This window comes from Paroedura picta, chromosome 6 (genome assembly GCF_049243985.1).
Source record: "Paroedura picta isolate Pp20150507F chromosome 6, Ppicta_v3.0, whole genome shotgun sequence".
NCBI lineage: Eukaryota > Metazoa > Chordata > Lepidosauria > Squamata > Gekkonidae > Paroedura > Paroedura picta.
Window position 1 is genome coordinate 41219573 of NC_135374.1, and position 26343 is coordinate 41245915.

At 42.1% G+C, this 26343-nt stretch overlaps 1 protein-coding gene across 10 annotated transcripts in view; it reads left to right on the top strand.

Moving 5' to 3' along the window:
• The window catches only part of EPHA6 (EPH receptor A6), a 537720-nt gene that overhangs the window by 260023 nt on the left and 251354 nt on the right, over positions 1-26343 (top strand). For 4 of the 10 annotated variants that reach the window (XM_077342219.1, XM_077342221.1, XM_077342220.1 and 1 more), the window contains exons 4-5: positions 17071-17226; positions 23087-23422. The exons of 3 other annotated variants lie outside the window; for them this stretch is intronic. In XM_077342219.1, the coding sequence (XP_077198334.1) occupies positions 17071-17226; positions 23087-23422 (492 nt within the window). Of the gene's footprint in view, positions 1-15999; positions 16395-17070; positions 17227-23086; positions 23423-26343 lie in introns of those variants that run through there. 3 more of the 10 variants (XM_077342224.1, XM_077342228.1, XM_077342227.1) reach the window with 3 other exon arrangements.

The window sequence follows — 26343 nt, forward strand, 5'->3', positions numbered from 1 at the left end:
GCTGCGAAAACATGCACGCACAGTTGCCGCACATGCATGTTTTCGCCACCAGGTGACGCTAACGCGCATGTGTGGCAACTGCACGTGCGCATTTTCGCCACTAGGGGGCGCTAACGCGTGTGCGTGGCAACAGCGTGCATGCGCGTTTGTGTCACTGCCATGCCGGCGGCTGTACCTGCCTCTTACCTTCCTTGTTGCCAGCGGGGGGAGGCAGGCATGGCTGCCGGCGGCCCGGTACCGTGGCCTTTGAGGCCTGCCACTGGGCCGCGGACCAGGGGTTGATGACCCCTGGTATAGCTGATATCTGCACCCACTTTCAGAGACTTGGGAAGTGATCTTCAATGATCTTCAATGCCTCCTTTACTATGGAGGTACAGATCACCAGAGTAGTGTAGGAGGCATTTTATCACCTATGCTAAGAGAAACTACTAGTCTCCTATCTGGCTCTGGAATACTTGGCCACAGTGATCCATGTGATAAATACCTCTAGACTGAACTACTGAACTCTACATGGACCTTCCCTTGACTTCGATCTGGAAATTACAGCTGGTGCAGAATGTGGCTGATTGGATCCTTACCAGGACTCCATGGAGTGCCCATATTGCATTGGCTGCCGGTTGAGTTCTAGGTGAAATTCAAGGTGTTGGTTTTGACCTTCAAGGCATTATGCTGAGTACCTAGGGGGCTAACTGTATGTCCCCCAAAGAACTTTGCATGTCACTAAATCTAATCTGTTGGTGATCCCTGGCCCAAAAGAGGTGTGCTTGGCCTTGCTGTCAGTAGAGATGTAGGCTCTTTTGGAACTTCCAAAGTTCTGAAGCACCTGGAAAATGATGCTTTTCCACTAGGTGTATGGTTGAGGCCAAAACGAGCAAACATAACATCAAATTGGACTTCTTCCCCTCCTTTCCATTCTCACCAGGGGATATTAGATTTAAAAACTGAGCAACCGATTAATTAATCCATGGGAGCGCTAGTCTTATTAGTAGAACTACTGGTTTTGAATTGTTTAAAATGTTTTTTTTAATGTTTTTATCTGTATAGGTCACCCCAAGCATGCTTTGCAGTGAGGGGAAGTCAAAAATCAAATAAAAGCACATGCTCTAGGCATCTAACAACACCTGAATATGAAACAATGTGGATTATTTGAAGATGGGAGTTCTGTAAACCAAAAACACAAACCGGTTATTTCTGTTTATATTTTGGACTTGGGAATTTCATAAAGCACATTCCCTAATTGTGGGGGGAAGAGGGTGAAAAACCATAAGACCAATGTCTGTGCATTTTCAAGCATCAAAACAGAAAGCTATAGTGATGCTTCAAAATATATGTATCTTTTAGTTTTCAGAATCAAACTTCTGAAGGTTAAAAAATTGATGACTCTCTGGATTTATTCTACAAAGAAATGTTTTAAAAATTCTACATGCTATAAAAAGTATTTTTAGTATTGTAAGTATAAGGTTCATGAATGCAAATAATGAACTTACCTATAGCCGTTTTTCTATCACAGGATTACTGGTTTTATATTAATATCAACCACTCGGTGTGCAGTGTATATTCACTACTTCATTTGTAACTTTCAGGAGATATCTCTAGCTTGACTAAAAAATATCTGTTCTTATGTCCCCATTTGATGCAACTGAATTTGCAACCCAGAAACCATGTTTAAGTTACAACAAACTGTTTTAAATATATCCTTGTATCAAGTATATTTCTGTACTAGACAAGGAAATATTTCATTTACTCTATAATTCTGTACAATGATATAATACTCAGGTACATCTAAGAGGGTCACATAACACATTAGCAATTTAGAAATTTAATCAAGTACTGATTACTAATCTGGCTATTAATATATCAAGTTAAATGTTTTACTGGTATTCCTTCTATGTACTAGCCAGGATTTATAGTAAAATGCCCACTAACATACAAATCTCTATTTTGTGTCAACCTTCTACAAGCAAATAATACTGTGAATGTAATATTAATCTTAGATTAAAAAAAAACAAGGGCTGCTCTTTATGTGTAGACACATTCAGGATTTGCTTCTGTTTGGTATGTTTTAATAGGATCTGAAGAATCTATTAGTCATCTGGAAAACTAATGATGTGCTCATCTCAAAGCAAATTATTTAAATAAAATCTGCTGACATAAAACATGAAATACATTCCTTGAATTGATCCATCAGTCTTCAATCGTAACATAGTATTAGAAAGGGGAATGGCCTATCAGCATAGCAACATGGAACCAAGCCTTCCCAGCTAGGTCTGATTTTGTCTGTACCATGAGCTCAAAAATTCTCTTAAGTTCCTGTGGGCTTCCTGTCTGGATAAACTTATTAATGGATAGGAGGAATGATGTTGAATTTCTCATCCTAGTAGTGTTATTCTGGTTCCAATTTCTGTTCCCTTGTGCAAATCAAACCTGTGACACCAAATGACCCATGCAACTGCATCCTGGACCAGCTGAAGTTTCCAGAGTAGTTTTAAGGGAGGTCTTCATACATAATTTTATTTATTTGTTTGTTTTTCAAATTTCTATGCCACCCTTTCCCAAGAGCTCAAGGGGGCTTACAATATACTATATAGCAAAGCAATAATTAAAACACTTTAAACATTTAAAGGCCCATCACCTTCCCTCCAACAAGGAGGTAGGAAGTAGTGGGATGCTTGATGTTAAATACTGCATGGGCATGCAGTCGCTATCCTTTGTTTTTATATAGGGAGGCCTGCTCATTGTTGGTATTTATAAGCCTCACCCAGCTTGGTATAGTGGTTAGGAAAGCAGACTTCTAATCTGGTGAGCAGGGTTTGATTCTGCGCTCCCCCTCATGCAACCAGCTGGCTGACCTTGGGCTCACCACAGGACTGATAAAGCTGTTCTGACTGAGCAGTAGTATCAGGGCTCTCTCAGCCTCACCTACTTCACAGGGTGTCTGTTGTGGAGAGAGGAAAGGGAAGGCAAATGTAAACCACTTGGAGACTCCTTTAGGTAGAGAAAAGTGGCATGTAAGAACCAACTCTTCTTCTTCTCCATAGGTCCGGTTGAACAGCTCTTTCTTGCAGGCCCTGAACAACTGATTTAAGCCCTGCAGAGTCCTGATCTCACCTGGGAGAGGGGTCCACCAAACTGGTGTCAGAACTGCCCTATCTATGATTGAAGCCAAGTTAACTTCTATAGTACCAGGATCTTGAGCAGGTTTTGTGTGCTCAGCTATAGTTTTCTTGCAGTAATCTATTATGGAGATGATCATTTCATGAATCATATTGGCTAGACTGGATGCCCACAGATAGGGGACCAACTGACATGCTTGGTGGAGATGATAGAAAGCCACATTTGTGATCTGGGCCTCCATAGACAGACATCCAGAATTACCCAGGCTCTTGGTGGTTGCTGAAGTTGTTAGTTGGACTTCAAGAGTCAGGGAGATTGAGAAACCCATCTGAAGCATGCCACCCCAGCCAGAGGACTTCCATCTTAGCTGCATTTAACTTCAGCTGCCTCTGCTTTAGCCAATCATCCACAGCCCCCAAATATCTGACTAAAAAGTCTGGTGGAATAGACAGGTGGTAGTCCACCAACAGATATAGCTGGATGTCTTCGGCTTATTGATGATTGCAGCCTGAAACACTGGATCAGTTGGGAAAGAGGGCACATATAGATGTTAAACAACATTAGGGAGAGAAGTGCACCTTAGAGTGCAGATTGCTGCCACTGAGCAAAAGCACTTGAAAGACACTGGTGGTGCGCCATCCGTGTCGCCCAAGCAGCCTATGTGATGGGTGACTGTGCACCAGCGGGGTGGCTGCCAGGAGGGGGGGCAGCACACACAGGCATCTCCTTTTAAGGAGCATGTACACTGGGCCCATCCTCTTTCCCTCCTCAGAGCCAGAGCAGTGAGAAGCTTGCTGCTGTGCTCTGAGGAATAGGACCGTGCACATGAGCATGATTGATGGGCTGTTGGGGGCTGTAACAGCTGGGAGCTGTGCTGTTTTTGCTGCAGAGAATTGACCCAGGGAAAGAGCTCTCCTTAAAAAAAATGAAAAAATGGGCGCAAAGAAGGCATTGGGCACTAAGGGGGGAAGAAAGGAGCCCCCAAACGAAAAGCAGTGCCAAGGGAGCCACTGAGGGAGGATCAAAGGGGTGTGGGAAATGCAGGGGATACTATGGCCACACCCACGGTAGTTAATGCCGTGGCAGGTCCCTTGTTAAATAAAAAGTGTGGACAGTTTAATGCCAAATGAGTTGTGCTTCTGTCTTATTGTGGAGCATCAATATGCCCCTGCAAGGCAATTGTTCCATGAAGATCTCACATATTATGGCATGCTATTGGTAGGTTCTCTCCCCTAGCATCGCCATTTTTGTGCTCTTTACATTTGATGGAAAATATAATATAATGGAAATATAATTTGATTTTCACTAAAATCAAGATTTAGCATTTTCAATTGCATTTTTAAATCCATTAAAAAAGAAATACTTCCCAGACTTAAAAAAAAAAACTTTATCTGGGGAAGAACAATATTACTAGAAGAAGACAACTCAGAAAGTTTGTAGAACTAGACAAATGGGAGACTAGTTTTCACCCCAGTATTACAAATAAATCAACTGACTGTAGTGGGACTTACTTCCTAGTAATTATCAATACAATTGCCAGCATCTAGTATCCTCCAGTGATCAGTTCTTCGTTTAGTACCTTTTAAAATCAATAGAATTTACGTGCGCTTCATGCTGGATTGCATTTTTTTATCAAATGGAAATATGTACCATAATAAAAGTTACTATTTCCCACACTCCTGAGCAATAGTAAAAGGTTATTTCTGCCAGATATAAAGGGCACAAAAGTCAAGCTCTACAGTAAACAAACTAGAATCTAGTTTGGCATTTTCTGTGACCTCTTTCATGATAACTGTATCCTGGACTCTTTTAAGCAGCCTAATTGCACCTCTGAGAGTTGTTTCATCCTGTTTCAAACATACAATTCTGGAGCAGATAATACCAACCCAAAATGACATAAATGTACACTTACCAGCATATTTCTGATTACAAGTATCAAGAAATTTTAGAAGACACAGAAAAAGTAGGATACACTGTGGTTCTTTTTTTTAAAAAAATAGCGAATAGGTTTACTCTTTTAAAGTTTTCTAAAAACTAAGTACTTCTAGTTTCAACTGAGGTCTGTATATGTGCTAATGATTTGGGAATTAACAGTGAAAATTAACAGTGATTACCCAGTACCATTTGTTGAGATAACTGGGCAATGTTAACAAGGTATCTAGTGAAGGTAAAAGTTGCTGTGTAATACACATTTCTAACACTGCAATATGAAAAACTCTGTTTTTGGAGTACAGCCTTATTGAATAAAGTGGACTATACTTGCTTAGAATTGCTCCCTATATGACTAGTAGATTACTTATGTCAAATACCACCCATCCTTATCCATGGTTCCTCTATATATTTGTGAAACGGCCCTGTGGGAGGACCGTGTCCCAGGTGTCCAAGTTCAATACGGACCAATCAAGATGCAGCCAGTGGAGCTCTCATAATGTGTCTATTATGGGGAGATGAAGGGAAGGTGATTTTAAACTGCTTAGAGATACCTGAGGCCTTCTGGGTGACTGTGGACCATTCCCAGTTCCCTCAGAGCTCTCAGCCCCACTTCACTCACAGGGTGTCTGTTATGGGGAGAGGAAGGGATGGCGATTTTAAACTACTTAGAGAGACCTGAGGCCTATGGGTGACTGTGGGCCTTTCCAGTTCTCTCAGACCTCTCAGCCCCACTTCTCTCATAGGGTGTCTGTTATAGGAAGAGCTTAGAGAAATCTAAGGCTTGCTGGGTGACTGTGGACCATTCCCAGTTCTCTCAGAGCTCTTAGCCCCACTTCCCTCATAGGGTGTCCGTTTTGGGGAGAGAAAGGGAAGGCACTTTTAAACTGCTTAGAGACACCTGAAGCCTGCTGGGTAACTGTGGACCATTCCTAGTTCTCTCAGAGCTCTCAGCCCCACTTCACTCCCAGCATGTCTGTTATGGGGAGAGAAAGGGAAGGCACAGCTGGCTGCACCCCGATTGGGCCAGCCCCTATGCTCATCTCCCTCACAGGGGGCCTATTATGGGGAGAGGAAAAGAAGACAATTTTAAACTGCTTAGAGACACCTGAGGTCTCCTGGTTGACTGTGAGCCTTTCCAGTTCTCTCAGACCTCTCAGCCCCACTTCCCTCACAGCGTGTCTGTTATGGGCAGAGGAAGGGAAGGCACTTTTAAACTGCTTAGAGACAACTAAGGCCTGCTGGGTGATTTTCATAGAATCATAGAGGTGGAAGGGGCCATACAGGTCATCTAGTCCAACCCCCTGCTCAATGCAGGATCAGCCCAAAGCATCCTAAAGCATCCAAGAAAAGTGTGTATCCAACCTTTGCTTGAAGACTGCCAGTGAGGGGGAACTCACCACCTCCTTAGGCAGCCTATTCCACTGCTGAACTACTCTGACGGTGAAAAAAATTTTTCCTGATATCTAGCCTATATCGTTGTACTTCTGGTTTAAACCCATTACTGCGTGCCCTTTCCTCTGCAGCCAACGGTAACAGCATCCTGCCCTCCTCCAAGTGACAACCTTTCAAATACTTAAAGAGGGCTGTCATGTCCCCTCTCAACCTCCTTTTCTCCAGGCTGAACATTCCCAAGTCCCTCAACCTATCCCCATAGGGCTTGGTTCCTTGGCCCCAGATCATTTTCGTCACTCTCCTTTGTGCCCTTTCAATTTTATCTACGTCCTTCTTGAAGTGAGGCCTCCAGAACTGCACACAGTACTCCAGGTGCGGTCTGACCAGTGTCGTACACAATGGGACTATGACATCTTGTTATTTTGATGTGATGCCCCTGTAGATACAGCCCAAATGGCATTCACCTTTTTTACCACTGCATCACACTGCCTGCTCATGTTTAGCTTACAATCCACAAGTATCCCAAGGTCTCGTTCACACACAGTGTTACCTAGAAGCGTATCCCCCATCCAGTAGGCATGCTTTTCATTTTTCTGACCCAGATGCAGAACTTTACACTTATCTTTATAAATTGCATCCTATTCTCATTTGCCCATTTTTCCATTCTGTTCGGATCTCGTTGAACTCTGTCTCTATCTTCCAGAGTATTTGCCAGTCTTCCCAATTTGGTGTCATCTGAAAATATGATGAGTAGTCCCTCCACCCCCTCATCTAGATCATTAATAAATATGTTAAAAATTACCGGGCCAAGCACCGAGCCCTGAGGTACCCCGCTACTCACCTCTCTCCAGTCTGATGAAACACCATTGACAACAACTCTTTGACTGCGGTTCTCTAACCAATTCCCTATCCACCTAACTATCTGAAATTCCAGATTGCAGTCCTTCAACTTATCCATCAGAACATCATGGGAAACCTTATCAAAAGTTTTACTAAAATCCAAGTAAACAACATCAACCGAATTTCCACAATCCAGCAAACCTATTACTTGGTCAAAAAAGGAAACCTGGTTGGTCTGACAGGACCTGTTGGAAACAAATCCATGCTGACTTCCTTGGATCACCAAATTGTCCTCCAGATGTTTGCAGATGGCTCCCTTTAATATCTGCTCCATTATCTTCCCCAAAACAGAGGTCAGACTCACTGGTCTGTAGTTTTCTGGGTCATCCTTCCTCCCTTTTTTGAAGATCGGAATAACATTTGCTCTCTTCCAGTCCTCCGGGACATCTCCAGTCCTTAAAGAGTTCCCGAAGACAAGGGTTCTGCAAGTTCTCCGGAAAGTTCTTTGAGCACTCTCGGGTGCATTTCATCCAGCCCAGGGGATTTGAACTCATCCAGTGCAGCTAAATGCTTCTCGACAACCTCTCTGTCCATGTCAACCTGCCACCCAGACACCATCCTTTGGCTACTGCCATCTCTAGATGTGCCTAAACCCTTCGACCAGTGGGAAAAAACAGATGTAAAATAGGCGTTGAGCCTTTCTGCTTTCTCTGCATCCTCCATTAGAGTTTGTCCATCTTCACCCAACAGTTGGCCTATTGCCTCCTTTACTTTACGTTTGCTCCTCACATAACTGAAAAATCTTTTCTTGTTACAATGGGCTTCCCTGGCCAATCTTAGCTCACTCTCAGCTTTGGCCTTTCAGATGATTGATCTACAGTGCCTAGTAACCTGTACGGATTCTTCTTTAGAGCTCTGTCCTTCCCTCCATTTCCTGAACATTTCCCTTTTCTTTCTTATTTCCTCTTGAAGTTCTCTGTTCATCCAAATAGGCTTCTTAGAGCTCCTGCAGTGTTTTCGTCTTTCTGGGATAGTCATGGACATTTTGGGACATTCCCAGTTCTCTCAGACCTCTCACAACCCCACATCCATCACAGGTTGTCTATTGTGGGGAGATGAAGGGAAAAGGTATTTGTAAACCGCTTTGTGGCTCCTTTTGTTAGTAAACAGCAGAGTACAAAAATCCATCTCTTCTTCTAAGGGGCAACAGTGAAAGAAGCATGTGGGCACATAACATTATATCAAAAGTAAAAAAATGGAGATACAAGGAGTAGGGCCACAGAATTGGGAGGAATTTGTTTTCATGTAATCTTCCCCTAAGAATAGTCTCCATTCTGATTTTCCCTTCACATATCTGAAGACATATCTCTTTAAAGTTCATCTGTAACCACTATGCCACAATTCCCAAAAGTCAGTCCTCTCCCACACTCAGCATTTCAAACCACAGGTTCTTGACACCCATTTCTCCACACCCATGCCCTCATTCGTCACCACATCACCACAACCGCCCACACACAACACACATATTCAGCCTTATGCCCTTACAGACTGGACAACCCCTCCCCTTTCTCTCCCCAATGCCAAGATCTCTCTACCTTAATCACTCTAGTCCCTCTCTCTTTGCTATTTTCCTCTCCCCCCACCTGATAGCGCCCATTGTATCAACTACAACAGGCTTTAATACTAGTTCATCATAAATACGTTATGGGTACACATTTGCTTCAATAAACCATAGACATTTTTATCGAGTCTCACAAAATCTCAGTGGTGCCCAGTATATCCAGTTAGATAATGATTCTGCACAGTATAAGAGAATTCTAAAAAATGATGATCAAAATTAAAATGTCCAATGTCATAAATTGACAAAGATTCAGTAACCAGATGGTCCTTTCCCCAGATTCTAGTGCTTTTTACTACACTTTGCTAGTACCCATGACTTATATTTTTCCAAGCAGTGAGGCACAATTAAATCATTCAGTGTCAGGAGGGCCAATTATATACAAATACATCTTTCGGTAAGATCTTGCTGTAACTATGAGAAACTTGATGCAATCAGGTTTAACTGCTCATGTCATCTCCAATAACCCTTCTTGGGCACTCCTGACAAGTAATAAATTCACTATAATGTCAGATCTAGCCCATGTAAACCTGCTTTGCTCTGAAGGGTTGTGAATGATTATAATAAAGACTAGATGGCTGCATTGTACGTGGGGAAATTCAGCTTTTCCACTCATATGGAAAAGCCACTTGCCTTGACACTGTCCCCACAAGCAGCCATTGCCTTCTTTTTTAAAAGAAAGACTAACCTTCCTTCACATGGTTGTTCCTTCCTTCACATGGTTGAAGACTGTGGATGGGGGAATGATATGAAAAATCACTTTGTGTTATTAATCAGGAAAAAAAAGTGGTGTGTGTGTGTAGGAGAACAGAAGTCAGCCAATAGATATATCACATCAAAGAAATACTTAATGCCTTTTTCCTTATATTCCCATAAAGGAAAATGCTAGAGGCATACTTAAAAAAATAAAAGCTGAGAATTTAGAAGAAGAGGTGGAAGAAGAAGTTTTCTTTTATCCCCCACTTTTTTCTACCCTAATGAGTCTCAAAGCAGTTTACAGTCACTTTTTCTTTGTCACCCAGCAGTAGGATGCTTGTGAGAAAGGTTGGACTGGGAAAGTTCTAAGAGAAATGTGATTGGCTCAAGGTCACCCAGCAGGTTTCATGCAGAGAAGTAGGAATCAGATCTGGTTCTCTAGATTAGAGTCTGCTGCTCTTAACCATACGCCATTCTGACTGTTACATCTAAAATGGCTGCCATGTGAGCTGAACAAGTCCAATCCCCACACACACAGCAGTCATCCTGGCTTTACTGTGATCTTTCCGAAAACTCTGAAGCAAAGTAGTCCTGAGAAAGATCGGAGCAGGCTTTCTCAACCAGGGATTTGTGAAACCCTGGGGTTTCTTGACGGCCCTGGAAGGGTTTCCTGAATGTGTAGAAATTATTTTTTAAGTGTTAAACAGTTTTCAAGTGATATGGCCATATATGTTCATGTTGACCACCCCTACCAAAATGGTCAATGATAAGGCTGGAGGGGGTGGACAGGGGAGGGGCCCTGGGTGAGTGTATATACAGCTATTCTTCCCAACCATATTCTGCACAATCGTGCCACTTCTGGGGTTTCTTGAAGCTTAAAGAATACGTCAGGGGTTTCTCAATAGTAAAAATGTTGAGAAAGGCTAGTTCAGAGTTTAGCCATGGAAATCCCCAGCGGTGCACAAATGCACAACAATGCTGTGGGGAAGCAGAACCTCAGAGTACAGAACCTTGCACAGGTAACCTGTGTAGAACAGACCTAGTTTGTCTTGGATGTGTAAGCAAAGAGGACTTTTTAAAGGATTCGTGGCATAGGGGGAGAAAGGAGGAGAAAGTTGGCTGAAACAACTCTAAGACTTGAGAGATATCTGTTGAGGATTTGGGAGACTAAACATTATATTGCGCATGGAGTTCTGTCTACAAGAAGGCTCTCCTTTTTTCCCCTTATAACTCTTGCTCAACTTCTCCTCCTCCTCCTCCCTCCCCCCTCTCTCTCTCTGCCATTCCACACCCAATAAATACAGTAAAATACTCATCTTATGCAGACGGCATATTTTTGGCATTTTGTATGACATTGCCGACATCCAAGCTACATCCTCCATTTTAAAGCGCTAGCTGGGGAATTGCATAAAGTAGATTCCCCCAACTAAAAAACACAAGCTAGAGGAGAGCAACTGGCAAGCCACATGCTAAGGAAATGTGTGGAGCCTAAGTAGCGCTATCTCTACCTCCAATTTCCGCTCTCACACTTGCCTCCCTCTCCCTTCTTCCAGGGATGTTTTTTTTTTAAGCAAAACGTCCTGGAGCAGCAAATAGGCAACAAATAGGCATTAAATCATTCAGGCAAAGTAAAAAAATACCCCCCCCCCCAGTTAAAACACAAAGCGTGCCTCTCTAAAGTCTACCCCACCCCCAAAAACAAATCAGGAATGAGATTATTTTTTTAAAGAGTAAAGGCTCGTGATTTCATCAGGGGTGGCATTATAAAAAGCACTATGCATCTATGATTAGATACATAGGCATTTTAATTGAGAACATTTACTTAAAAAAACAATTATATGCCATTGCGGGCCCTTTAAAACCTAGAGAGAGGTGATTGGCAGCCTAGCTTAAATGACAGGCGGAAGAGAGTCCTGTGTAAAGCACATTGATCTCTTCCACCATTTCAAGCAGGCATCTGGAGTGCTAAGAAGTGCGAGACAGCGGCAGGTGAAAGCATGAGAGCTAGAAGGTGAGGGATGGCCGGAAGTGCGTTATTTTTTAGTGTTACACCATTTTGCTGGAGTAACGCTATTTTTAAAAAATGCTGGATAACTCCAGCCTTTATTCTGTCTGAGACAGAAAATAACAGAAAAAGAAAGAACAAAAGATTATAGTTCCATAACAAGTCAGTTCACCCTACTAACACATTTGTTAATGCATATATACTTATCTGGCTAAATATTAATAATATTTAGTCATTACATATATACCTATCTGGTTAAATATTGTGAGAAATACCCCCAATGTTCTTCAAATTCTTCTGATGGTCTTGCATTAACTAAATTAGTAAGCTTTGCCATTTTGGTCAGTTCTCCCAATTTTTCTATCCAATCTGTTATTTTTGATATATCCTTGTCTCCATCTTCTTGTGAACACCATCCTTGCTGCAGTTGTCACATGGAAGAAAAAAAGCATCCGCTTTACGAGGAAGATTGTCCAGGGGCACACTCAGCAACATATATTAAGGACATAATGCGAATATAATGTTTAATATTTTTTCTAATACATCATGTACTTTCACCCAAAATTGTTGCATATTTTTACATAACCACCACATATGAAAAAAGGAGCCCACTATCTTTACATTTCCAACATTTAATATCATAATTTTTTTGAAATATGACCCAATAACTTAGGTGTTACATATCTTTAACCGCTCCTGCATTTAAATAAAGCCCTAAGGGCTATTGGGGAGGAGTTAGGGCGGGCTCTGTCCGTGATAAAAACTCAGAGGGGTGAATCAGGAGCCGTGAAGTGGCTCCTGATTCGCCCCTCCAAGTGCCACTCAAGGGCCAAGCGGCCAATGGGGAGGCACGCGAAGTGCCTTCCAGTTGGCCCCTCACCAGGACAGACCAAAATTCCATTCAACCAGCCCAGTCTGGCTGCCAGTCTGCTCCTGACCACTGCAGGGAGAGGAGGTCAGCAGGGCTGCCAAGGGGGATGAGAACAGAGGCTGCACCAGCCCTTTTCGCCCCAAGGATGTCCTAACTGTCATGTCCAACTGTAAATTGCCTCAGAACCCTGACAGAGCTGGCAGGAGGCTGCAGAGTGCTCCCCCTCCCCCCTTCAGGCCTGCTGCGAAGGAGCCTCTGACAGGCCCTGACTGAGGGGAGGGAGGCCTTTCCAAGAGCAATGCAGGGGAGCCTCAGGGCATGGGGGTAGGCATTCCTTTGGGGGGATTTCTCCTTCTACCAAATGGCTGACAGAGAGGCCACAGAAAAGCCCCTTCTCACTTAAAATACTTCTCTGGCCGTGGGTTGGACACAGCCAAGCCATGTGACTTTCTGCCTCGCAACTCTCTGCAGATTTGAGATCACTGCACAACATTATTCTGCTGAAGAAATTGGCTCTTTTGTCTCCTGCTTCATCTGCACAACAACCCTGTGCAGTAGGCCTCAAGTCTTTCAATTCAACAACAACCTGTTTGGGAAGCCTTAACTGTTTCTTCTCTACCACAACCCTGTCCAAAGTTGCCCTTTCTGCCTGGGGAGCTGATCTTTATACTCTGCAGGTGAGCTGTAATTCCAGGAGCTCTCCAGGCCCCACCTGGAGGTTGGCTACCCCTGGGATGGAAATATTCCTGGAGGTTTGGAGGTGGGACTTCAAAATCATACAATGCCTCAGAGTCCAGCCTTCAAAGGAGCCATTTTTGCCTGCAGTTGGTAGGGAGTGGTGCAGGTGTGTCCCTCCTGGCCTATGGGTTATGGCCAACCCTTACCAGCAACTGTTTGTATTCTGGGGCACAGACAGACAGACCAGCATCAGTCCTGTAAGTCTGGAAAGTGCAGGAAGATCTAAATAAATATTTACAGCCTGAAACTGTAAGTAGAGAACAAATAACCTTGGCCTGGCAAATAAAAAAACAGTATAAAAAACCTTACTAAGGTCAAGACTGCTGTGCACAGAGTCTTCCTCTTAGGGCTGCCAGCTTCCCTGTGAGGCTAGCTACCCCACCTCCCTCATGGGGAGTCTGCTATGGGGAGAGAAAGGGAAGACAAATAGAAAATGCTTTGAGACACCTGAGGCCTGCTGGGTCACTGCGGCCCATTCCCAGTTCTCTCAGATCTCTCACAACCCCACATACCTCACAGGTTGACTATTGTGGAGAGACGAATGAAAAAGGTGTTTGTAAACCGCTTTGAGACTCCTTTGGGTAGTAAGCAACAGGGTACAAAAATCCGTTCTTCTAAGGAGCAACCATGAAAGAAGCATGTGGGCATATAACATTTTACCAACAGTGAAAACATGGGAGACAGAAGGAACAGGGTGGACACCTGTGTACTGTGACTACCCCATGTGTATTAGGGCAGAGGGGCATTTCAGTGAATGTGGCCTAATTCACACAAGAAGGGAAATGACGCAGAACTGGGAGGAATTGGTTGCCATGTAATCTTCCCCTAAGAAGAGTCTCCAGTCTGATTTTCCCTTCACATATCTGAGGACATGGCTGTGGAAAGCTCATCTGTAACCACTATGCCAAAATTCCCAAAGGTCAGTCCTCTCCCACACTCAATGAACATTCCACACCACAGGTTCTTGACACCCATATCTCCACACCCATACCCTCATTTGCCACCATGCCACCACAACCTCCCACACAACACACACATTCAACCCCATGCTTTTACAGACTGGACAACTCCTCCCCTTCCTCTTCCCACTGCCAAGCTCTAGCGCCCGTTGTATTCTTGGATACAACGGGCTTTGCCCATAGTCACCTATAAAACATTTTGAACCAATTCTCTTTTAATTGCTGGCTCTTTGAACATTTTGCCATATTTTTCCACAATGATTCCCACTCCTCCGTTGAAATACTTTGGCCCAGATTCAACATCCATTTCACTATACAATTTTTAACCTGTTCAGATTCATTGTCAAATTTCAATAATAATCTATATATCTGGCCTTGTAAATACGGTTTCATTGAGGACAAGATTTTTTCAAATTCTGACAAAGTTGGGCCAGTACCAATCTGATACTGAAATTCAGATTTGTAACTAGACAGAAGTTGTTAAAGTTCCATCCAATCTATATTAGCCCCTTGTTTACTAAGTGTGTCCAAGTTCTTAAATTTTCCTGCAGTGGTTAACAGATCTTTATATCTGAGGCATCCTATACGTAATTGTCGAGGTTTATCAAAGTATGCCTCTACTGGGGACTTTAGCAATAAAGATTTTGAAGTTATTTTTGAAATGCTATTTTTTCAATGTGCGGAATTGCCCTCTCTCTTGGGGGGGGGGGGTAAATAGGCTATTGCAGAGACACAAGTCTCTGGTGATCTCTGCTCCAGACAAAAACAATGCTGCCAGAGCTCCAATTTCCATTTCTCAAGAATGGGGAGGCTGAAACAAAATGTTTGTTTTCCTTACAATAATAAAGACTAAATAATTGTCTGTCATAGCATTCACTTTACATTTACAATAAAATACAAATTTATTTATTTGAGGTATATAATAATGTCTGAATCCTGAATTTGCCTCCGTGACAAATTAATCATTTCCACCAGTTTGGGGAATTCAATAAGATGTCTTTAAAGGGGTTAATAGTAATTCTGGTGGCATTTCCGAGGAGAGCCTTGTTTGTGCATATGTTTCATTGCAAGGTAAAATTCTACACATTGCCATATTTTAAAGGACACTGAGGTTCTTATTTTTTAATTTTGAGTGCATAGGCATTGGTCTGTTAAAAAAGAAGCTGCTTATTTCTTTTCATCTTGAATATGGCCATCAGCATTCTACACAGTTCATTTATTCTAAGCCTGTGATAATTTGGACTTCCTCAGCATGTTGTCATACTATATCTGTAAAGCACTGTTTTTTATTTTAATGTATCCAGTAATCACAATGGTTTCACTTTATGCCTCACTATAAAACTTCAGCAATATCTGGCATGAGGGCATAGCAGGTTTATTAACTGTATATTTATTTGGACTGACTTTTTTGTGTGAAATGTAACTCTGTTGCTATATTTTCGTGTCAGAGTATCAATTGCACATGTGATTCCTGTAAACTGAACCCCTAGAAAGACATATTAGATAACATATTTATGAACGTATTTATGAAATATACTATTCACAAAGAAGCAAGTTGCATGTATTTACATGTGTTACATTTTAGTAGCTATCTCACTATCAGAATCATTTACAGATGTGTTTCCCTGACTGGAAACAACAACATATTGTCCCTCGTCCCATCTGTCCATCTTCCTCAAGGTTATTTCTCTCTGCACGAGAAGTCTAATAGGTCTCTGATGTCACAAAGCCCAGGTGCTGCTGCTATTGTGGCTGCGTGGAAACAGCCCTGTTGAAAAAGCTGCCCCATTTAGCAATTATCCATTTGATAAGAGAAAGAGGAGCAGAAGGGATTCCCTATTCTTCCAGAACAGCCAATGTCAGGGATTTCAGCTATTTAAGAGTTATACATGACCGTCCCAAATGTTGTATCCATGAAGATAAATATACACTGTATTTTGCAGACACACAGTTTATAAAACTCTGATTTCAGGTTTATAGAGCAAGAAGGTACAGCAGGAAATGTCAAGCACAATTAGTCCCAAAGCCTGCAATGTAATCATTTTAGACTGCTTCCATCAAGGTGGGTTTGACAGGATCCATCCCTGTTTCCTGTGATCATCACAAATTCACATGGGCATTACAATATGGATCAAATGTCCATTATGTGCAATGGCTATCAGCTTCTACCTAAAGGTGGTGTCCAACTGTGAGGTGGTGTCCAACTAAGCCAATATGTGCTATGGCCAGGTAGATATGCATAGACTTGGTCTGATTTTCTGGAGTTTATGGGGTATGAGTAGAATTAAAACAGCATGCCATATTTTCATATTTCATATTTTCATATAATGCTATTGGAAGCCTAATTTGTGTTCACTGAAGAAGTAGCATCTCTCTAGAAATATCTAGTCCTTCCTAGTACATGTACCTAATGAATGCCTATAAGGGATACTTGCAGGCAAGCATACATTAGATTTTGTTGAATTTCTTATTTTACAATGGGATATTTCTTATATGGATTTTCTCAACATAGCATGGGCTACAGGCGTTCTGTCCTTGAGGAACTATCCAGATCTCCCATGGAGTATCCTAGTTTGTATGGCAGTAAATGGAAAGAATAGTCATCATGGGAAGAAGTCAGGGTTTTTAAAATTCATTGTCACAGTGTTCCAGTTGAAGTATTTTCCTCTTTCTTGTATGAATGAAAAACTGCTGTTCTTTTTCACATGAGAAAAAAGGCCTTCTCAGGGACACTGGGGAGAGGCGAGCCTGCTCTTCTCTTTTGATCACATTCATTGAAAATCCCGTTCTTATATGTATAGCCCTTCCATTATCCCATTTCTTGTTCATGCTGGAGCATGATGAAATTTCCCCCATGTAGATAGCTTTTTAAAAATATATCTATTTTGTGTTTTTGTTTTTACAGCTTGCAGGTCAGGATTCTATAAAGCATTTGCTGGGAACATAAAATGCTCCAAGTGCCCTCCACATAGTCAGACTTTCATAGAAGCAACATCTGTATGTCAGTGTGAAAAAGGTTACTTTCGGGCTGAGAAGGATCCACCAACTATGGCATGTACCCGTAAGTTTGATCCATACTGGTGTTTGAAATTCTTCCCTTGCTGCTCTCATTATTTCAGCAGATAAAAATAGCACCCATTTTATATTCCACTCACAAAACTAAAGCATGAGAGAATGTTTTAGTTAATCAAGAATGCAAATCAAGTGTTGGGTTTTGGGGGGGGTTTCTTGCTTATTCCCAGCACTCTTTCATATAAGTAAAGAACGTTCCTTAATCTGAAATGATTTCAAAGTAGTCCTGGATAGAGCATTAATAAAAACCTCAGATGTTCATTCAAAGACCATAAATTTCAAATTTGGGGGACAGTAAATAAAATGTGTATATAAAAATAACCTTGTATAAAACATACATTAAGATAATAATAAGTACAACATTACTGACAAAATAGATATATTAGTGTGCCATCTAAAATAACCTCCTGATATATTGGCATATCAATTTGCTTATCCCAAAGAGGACAGTCGACAATCAAACTCAGGAATGTTTGAAACCTATATAAGCCATTGGTATAGTAATTGCTTTTTTCTTAGTTAGAAAAGTTATGAAAATGAATAGATCCACACAAAATATTTACATGAAACAACACACTATCCATAATAATTTTCTTGACAATTACCCCAAAAGGATAAATAGTTGACCCTTGATACAGATCCACATATAGTCACAAGGCATAGATTTCAAAATGGGGCATCCAGCATTAAATGACCAATTAAATCAACATTCAGTTATTCCAATTCCATCAGCTATCCCTAAAGGCAGTCCTGATTGGCAAGTAATATGGTCCAACTGTTTAAAAAGTCATCTAAAATTTCTTTTACAGAACTCGCTACAAGGGTCAGTATACCTAAGTGCAGTGGTCCCCAACCCACGGGCCGTGGCCTGATGCCGGGCCGCGAAGGCCTTGGCGCCGGGCCGCGGCTCCTTCTTCCCTCCCCCCCAAGCAAGAAGCTCGCCAGGCCGCGAGCAAATCAGCCGCCAAAGCGGCCGATTAGCTCGCGGCCCGGCAAGCTTCTTGTTTCGGGAGGGGAGGGAGGAGAAGCTTGCCAAGCCACAAGCTAATCGGCCGCTTTAGTGGCCGATTTGCTGGCGGCCCAGAGGGGCCGGGAGGGGAAGCTGCGGCCGCCAGCATGGCGGCAGTGCAAACTCGCGTGCACGGCAGTCCGCGCATGCACGTTTGTGCTGGGGCTGCCGCGCATGCGTGGGCCCCCGGGCCGCCCTCTTCCCCCATGCCGGAGAGGCGGTCCACAGCGGGCGAAAGCTTGCGGACCGCTGCCTAAGTTAACACCCAAGCTGTTACAGAACCAAAAAGGCAAGTATCAAAAGGCAAATTATAGAACTAAAATGACAAGTTTTTTAAAGTTCTACAGTAGAAGACATTTGCAAGTTTGGATCAAAGCCTCCTTTTTTTTTAGGCTCTGGCTATGAACCATGAACCTTGCCCCCTGTACCCCATTTAAATAGATAAATAAATAAACCACCCTGAGCTCATTGGAAGGGCAATATGTAATGCAATAATAAAAATAAATAACATTTACCAGATAGAAGGTATCTCCTTGTATAGAGAGATATTTTCTCTCTGGTAACATAATTAATAAAGGTTGGGGACCACTGATTTAGGGCATTAAATTATATAGGGGATCGGTTATTTTGAGGTTTTTTATGTAAACCACCGTGAGCCAGTTCACTGAGAGTGGTAGGATATAAATGCAATAAAATAAATAAATAAATAAATATCCTTCAAATCATGGAACATTCTAGTCTTTCTCAACAAGATGACCCAGGAGGTCCCTTCCAACTCTATTATTCTATGATTCTATAATTCTATGAAGTGGGAGAGGGGATAAAGTCCTAGAACAGAATATTCTCATGATTCCTGAATATGTCCACTTTTGCACTTTAAGGTTCCAGTATACATAGGAAGGCCAGTTTCATTGGCCACAACCATGTTTTTGGTAGCTTTTTTTTTTAGTATAGTGGAGAAATAGGAGAGACACACCTGTCTATGACACAGATGCCTGTTTGGACCTAAAATATTAAACAATTTGGTACATTGACTCTAGAAGACATGACTTGGGTTTAAATAACCCCACAACTTCATTTACTGATTTGAAGTGAATGCTATATTGCATATTCCCTTCTCCAAAGTTGATGTTAACAACAGCAAGTGGATTCCTAATATGGTGCCTTGTTTGGGAGATACCACCTGGGTCTTTTCTGCACACAATAGATTTTTAATGCACTTTAGGAGTTTGTTTTCCTATTCTGCACAGGAAAATCCAGCTGCCAAAGCACATTGAGTGTGCATTATCCTATGTGTGCAGAATGGGCCCTGGTGTCCAAACCATAAATAGTCATATTACTGCTTTTTTGCTAATTGGGCCTTTGGAATTTAGTTTCATAAAAATCAAACAGTATACCATGTTTAAAGTTAAAGGGATTTGAGCTTAAGATAAATAACAGAGTATCCTGCTCAGAGAATATTAGGCCTATTATGCACGGCCGCTGTAACGGTGGTTGGCAAAACACGAAGGAGGAAGAAGCGAGGCAAACCGCAAATGCATGGGACGGAACGCAATGGTGGCAAAACCCAGAGCAGCTGCCGGCTGCAGCTGACGAGGCGCCAATGCGGAGCAAACAGGAAGGGAGTTGAGCGAGGTGCTGACTGAGGCTGGCTGCCAAGTAGGGCAGCCACGGCATGCGCAGGCACAGACCCTGCTGGCAGAACCAAAGGGCATGGTAGGGGAGAGAGCAAGCATACCCAGAAGCCCCGTACACCACGGACCTCCCCGATTATGCACGCGGCCACTCCGGCGCCGCTTCTGGTTGTGCCTTGGATGCCCGGAAGCTCCACTTTCTTCCGCGTTTCGCTAACACAGTTTTTTCGGCGGCATACATCGACTCTGTGCCTGGCTACCGCCGGCGGAATTCATTATTGGTGATTTTAGCTACCGCCATTCCACCTCGAATGCGGACCTTCCCCTCCGTGCATAATAGGCCTTAGAGATCCCATGAATATTCCAAAGTGCCTAGATGTGCTCAGCATAGCTCTGTGGGATATTAACAATACATGCTTCCCCATAAAACTTGCTAAACAAGGAACTATTGCTGAACTGTGCAACTATATTTTGTCTGAGTGGATATTTTCTTGATAACAGAGTAGGGAGAAGAATCACGAGGAATTGCAGGGGAAGGGAAGTATCCCTTCCCCCCTTTCCTGTAGCTGATGGTTCTGACTTCATACATACACAACAGCAATACTGCCACCAGCAGCAGCAGCAGCAGCTCTAACTTCATTCTTATCTAGTAGCTGGCCTGCTTCTTTTCCCTACCTGCAGCTCGCATTCTACCTTCTTGTCTTGTTCTTCAACTAGCTGCTTCTCTCTTCTCTCCTTCCTTCCCCTGGTCCTGACCACCAGCAGCAGCATCATTATTACACCCTCATTACCCAAAACTGGAACCGTTGCAACATTCGCCATCTGTAGTTGAAATATATTAATAATTTACAGTCACTAGTGCTCTTGCTTTCCTAAATAAAATATAGGGCACAAGGAGATTCCTAAGTATATTACACACAGATGTCTGCCAAAAAAAAGTTATGGTTGCCAGTATCCCCCACCCCGCCCGTGTGATATATAATCTATGCATAATTTACAAGTGATAACAAAGCAATCAGGCCACATTCATAAAAAATCCCAATGACACCCAATTTAGCAGAATCCAAGGATTAGAATTAATTGTCTCTCTTTGTTCCGAGTTCTAAATCTTGGTAAATGATTCACTGCATGTCATTACAGCTTAATATTTGCATGAAATCACAGTTTAGATGGCATAATTTAATGGCAATTAAAAACCTATTTAATCGTCATGCAAATTGGCATGAGAGCCCTTGAGTATGAAGGGTGTCTATTTCTTCACTATCTGCAGGCAGACAGTTATAAACTTTGAAACACTCCTACCTCAATTGATAGCAATTTTCCTATTCATAGCAATATCAACACATAATAAATCATATCTTTGTTATAAATGAAAACCCAAATCCTGTGTGCAATGCTTTTCTACAAAAAAAATTTACTAGCAATCATAAAATATGCCAAAAGATTGGGGGGGAGGGGGAAGAATTATTGCATAATTGTTTTCATTAGATGTAATGTGTATAAAACTATACACACATATAAAAGAAAGATAACATAAACTGCTCCCCCTCTACCCCTGTAACCTTTTCCCTTGAGTGCTTTGAAACTAAAGATTGATTTTGACAATACATTGTTTATCCAGACAAGTAGACCAATTCTCTCTGCACTCATTGTTGCTATAATTAGGGCAAGGAGCACTATGGGTTCAAGCCAAGCTTCTGCATACATATTCCTAGCTGGATAGGGAAATGGGTGCATAACTATTTAATGTGGTAGGAGCTGTGTGCAAAATTTCCTTTTAAAAACTTAAAATATTGAAATGTCTTTGTTTAGGAGGTAGAGTGAAGGGCTGGATTCAGACTACTGCCTGCCCTTCTCTGCCAAAGGGCTGAGTGGGAGGAGGAGGCTCTGTGTGCATAACCCAGCTGCTTTGTACACATTCATACTCGGGCCAGAGTGTCAATTACGCAACCATGGATAGAGTTAACAATAAATTATCTACTTATAGTGTCATGGATGCAAATTGTAACTTGGCCCTTGGATGAATAAATGTCATACCCCTGCAGGTTGTTGCATGGGGGGGGGGGGATAAAATAATCATCTACATTCCAGTAAGTAAGATAACATCACCAATTTCATTAAACATGGTGCTAATTATCACTGGATGAATGAAACTACAAAATATTTGCCTTTCATGAGTGTTGCTGTCAAACTATTTGTAGTTTTTTTTTTCTTTCTTACTGTTGCTAACTTTTGGTTAGGGAAATACCTGAATATTTTGAGGTGGAGTCTGGTAAGACAGGGTTTGGAAAAAGCAGAGGTTGACCCCATTTGAAATGGAGTTTAAAAAAAACATTTGGGAGGACAAGGTTGAATTTCCAACCACCTCTACCTCCATTAGCCTCACTAGTGCAAATGCTTTGTGGATTTTGACGTTCCCCATAGGAAACAGCACTAAAGTGTTTCAATAATGTCCTCCATTTCTTCATGATATCTGCTCGGTGCTATGAACAAGCTTTTTAGTTTATTAGTATTAATTATTTTATTTATCTGGTATGCAATGTTCTCAAAGTGCCATCCTGAAACTACCTGGATTCCTTACCCTGAAAATGAGTTTGTTCCATTCTAATTCCGATTCTGACTTCCTGTGAGCCCTTTTGCACCATCTAGGCCCATTATGCACGGGGGGAATAGCGCACATTCCAGGTGGAATGGCGGTGACTAAAATCACCGATAATGCACAGTGCCAGCTGCAACCGGCCGCAGATTTGGTGCATGCCACCGAAAAAGCTGCGTTAGTGAAACGCGGAAGAAAGTGCAGCTTCCGGGTGACCGGGGCGCAACCAGAAGCGGCGCCGGGGTCGCCACGTGCATAATCGGTTACTCTGGGTTTTGCCACCGTTGAGTCCCATCCCATGCATAAACGGTTTGCTTCGCTTCTTCCCCCTCCGCGTTTTCCCTGTGACCCAAAATCGCCGTTTCGGCGGCCGTGCATAATGGGCCCTGGGGAGGCAGCAAGACAAGTAGTATGAACAAGTTGGCTTCCTCTTGCCATACTTCTTGCCAGAAAAGAAGACAGGAGGGTTTTACCCCCCTATTTGTATCTCACAATATCTGAATTGTATATTTAGTACATTGAAAATGTCTTCATCACCAAACAGTTCTGTATGTCTTTTTCATGAACACCTACATACTAGCTGTAGTAAGGACTGTTTCTTTCCCCTTAGGACCACCTTCTGCTCCACGGAATGTTATTTTTAACATAAATGAAACAGCCTTGATGTTGGAATGGAGCCCACCAAGTGACACAGGAGGGAGAAAAGACCTTACCTACAGTGTTATATGTAAAAAATGTGGGTCTGATGCCAGCCAGTGTGAGATTTGTGGAGGAGGGATCCGTTTCGTTCCAAGACACACTGGTTTAATTAATTCCTCAGTGACTGTGCTTGATTTTGTGTCCCATGTGAACTACACTTTTGAAATAGAAGCCCTGAATGGAGTCTCGGAATTAAGTTTTTCACCCAAACAGTTTACAGCTATCACAGTTACCACAGATCAAGATGGTAAGTTTATGCTTTTTATTATCTATAGCCTGTTATCTGTCTCTTCTGTATTTATGCTAAAGAAGGTAAATAAAGGGAGGTTGCACCATCACACAGCAGGATATTCCTTGGTACTGCTTTGCTAAGAAAGTGATAGCTTTACTGCAAATGACAATGTTTCCAGAAACAATTATTAAGGAACTATCAAATTTTCATTTGATGAAAATATTACAATATTGATACATGCTTAATTTTTCTTTAGGCATACCTGAAGTTTTCTACTTCATTTCTGCTTTATCAAAATTTTACACTTTTATCCCCACGGATTGCTATCTCTATTTCCATTGTACTTGTGCAAGAGCAATGCTCAATGAATTTTCCCCAAAGCATGCAGCTGTCAACCCACTGATAGCAGTGATGATAATTCCATTGGCTTCATTGTCCGGAGTCAATGCACGGTCACCATGTTATGCACTTAGGAATTTTACTTCTGATAAAACTATTTAGCATAGTTTTATCCCTTCCATCTTCCAAGGAAATCAAGATAGCATATTTGTTTTTCTCATCTTCCATTTTATTCTCACAAGCACACTATTGGACAGAAGAACATAAAACAGCCCTGCTGGATCAGACCAGTAGTTTATCCAATCCATCATCTCATTTCGCACAGCAAACAACTGATGGCCAACATGAAGGGCAGACATGCCAAAGCTTTTCCCGGATGCTGTTTCCTAGCACTGGGTTTCAGAGACTTGCTATCTTTGCATTAGGGATGAGCATTAACCAGGACAACATCATTTGATTCATCATTTGCGGGATGTGAACCATCACAAACTGTCTGTTGCAAAATGAAATTATTTAGTTTGTGAGTTTTGTGATGTGGTAGAATGGCCCCTGGTATGCTGCAGACAGGAAATTCACAGGGATCTCTGGTTGACTCCCTTACATGCCCTCCAAGCTTGGTAAGGATTGGATATAGGGGGGCGAATTACATAAACCCCAATAAAAAGGTTCCCATAGAAAAGTGCTTTATGAGGAAGTGACAGGTTCAGATTTAGGAGGTTCAGAAGTATATAGAACAGACCCTGTATAAGCATAGAACTTGCATATTCCACACCTTGATTATCCTCTACATGTCTGCCATGTTATGTGAAGACTGGACATAGGGGATCCAAGTTATGGCCTCTCAAATAAAATACCCAACACAAATTTAAAAGTGTATAGAAAGAAAGCTACACACACCAAACACACAGGAAACCTCACCCTGCCACCTGCTCCTTTTCAATCTCTCTAAAATGGGAGCAGATTACATTCCTGGGATCCCAGTTACAGACTCTGAAAAAAAGGTCTTCTCAGTGCTTTCTCTGGAAGACCGTTTATGCACTGGGAACTTCACTGCCCCAGCTCCCGTGCAGGAGCACAAATAGGGGGCGGATGAGGTGCACCAGGCCAAATGCTCCCCCGTGTGGGTGCAGGAAGAGGTGGGCAACCTGCCACGACTAAAACTCCAGCCTGCAGCACAGCATGAAACCTCCAGTGCATAAACGGTCGAAAAGACAACTGCAATTATAGGAGTCAATGGAATGGCTCAAGACCAAGCCAGTGACATCAAAACCATATACACACTCCAGCAGGACACTGGAAGCAAGGCAAGCATCCTCCTTATGGTTTCAGCCCCACCCCCACCCCAAATTTCCAAAGGCTGGTCCCAAAGGAGATTTCTGACAGAGGCTCTCCAAACTAACTCCACATCAGTTTGGCCGGCACCCACCCAAGCAAGAGAAGCGTTCCCATGACTCTCACACATAGAGCCCTGAAATGAAACATATAGGTCCAGAGCACACTCAATCAGAGGAGTAGCTTTTAAGACTTCGTTATGCATAAACTATATTTTGTAGTACTGGGATAAATCCTGAGAGCGCTCATTCCAATTGGAATCTCCACACAGGGCCCACTGAAGTGAATGGAAGTAGTGTGCTTGTTAAAACTTCATTTTGTGTCTTTATCAGTCATAGAATAGTGGAAATAATTCAGTTGGAGGCTTTAAAGAGTTGCTTCTGTTTCTTTGGAAATAATAATATGTTAATATGTAGCAATATAAATACTAGATTTTTTCCTCAGGGGAAATTAGTTTTCCATTTTAAGTTATTAGTGATGCAAACTGTCTTGCATAATAAAGAAAGACTATATACAGTTTCTTGCCCTACCAAATCTACCAAACATAATTGAGCATTTCTGTCTGGAAAGGTATCCATTCCTATAACACCACAAATAGTATCATAGTTCATGGAATATTCAGGTGATTTTCCATCCATGAATATCACAAACCACAAACAAGCGAAAATACATGACAGACTCTAGTTCATGAGCATGCCCTTCCCTACTCTGCATATAGAGTACAGTGACCAGATTTTAACATTGGTAAAATGATACACCATTGACCTGGGGGGAGGGGGTTCTTGATTAAAAATTTGGTCTATATGGAACAACAAAATTTTCATAGAATGCATAGAATGCAAAAATAGTATTGTAATATATATATTTTTTAATTTCAACATAAGTACAATTTGCCAGGTACCCCCAGATGTCCCTCCAAAAGTGGGACAATCTGGCCACCTTAATATAGAGGTTTCCTTTACTCACCAGGACTGGTAACCATTGAACCTATCTTTCAAATCTCCTTTTAAATTTGTCTGTGTTTGTAATCATCTCTACTCCACATTCAACAATTCAGTTACCTATTGAATAAATTAAACATTTGGCTGACAGATAATTGGTAATGTGGTTTATTTTTACTGTATTGGTTTTATTTGTCTGGAAGACAGTCCCTCACACAATACCTGCTCAATACACAGCTTGGATTCTGACACAGATAAGCAAGGATCCATCCCTGCAGAAATTGTTGCATTTTCTTTTTTTGCATCCTCTGCCAACTTGCACTG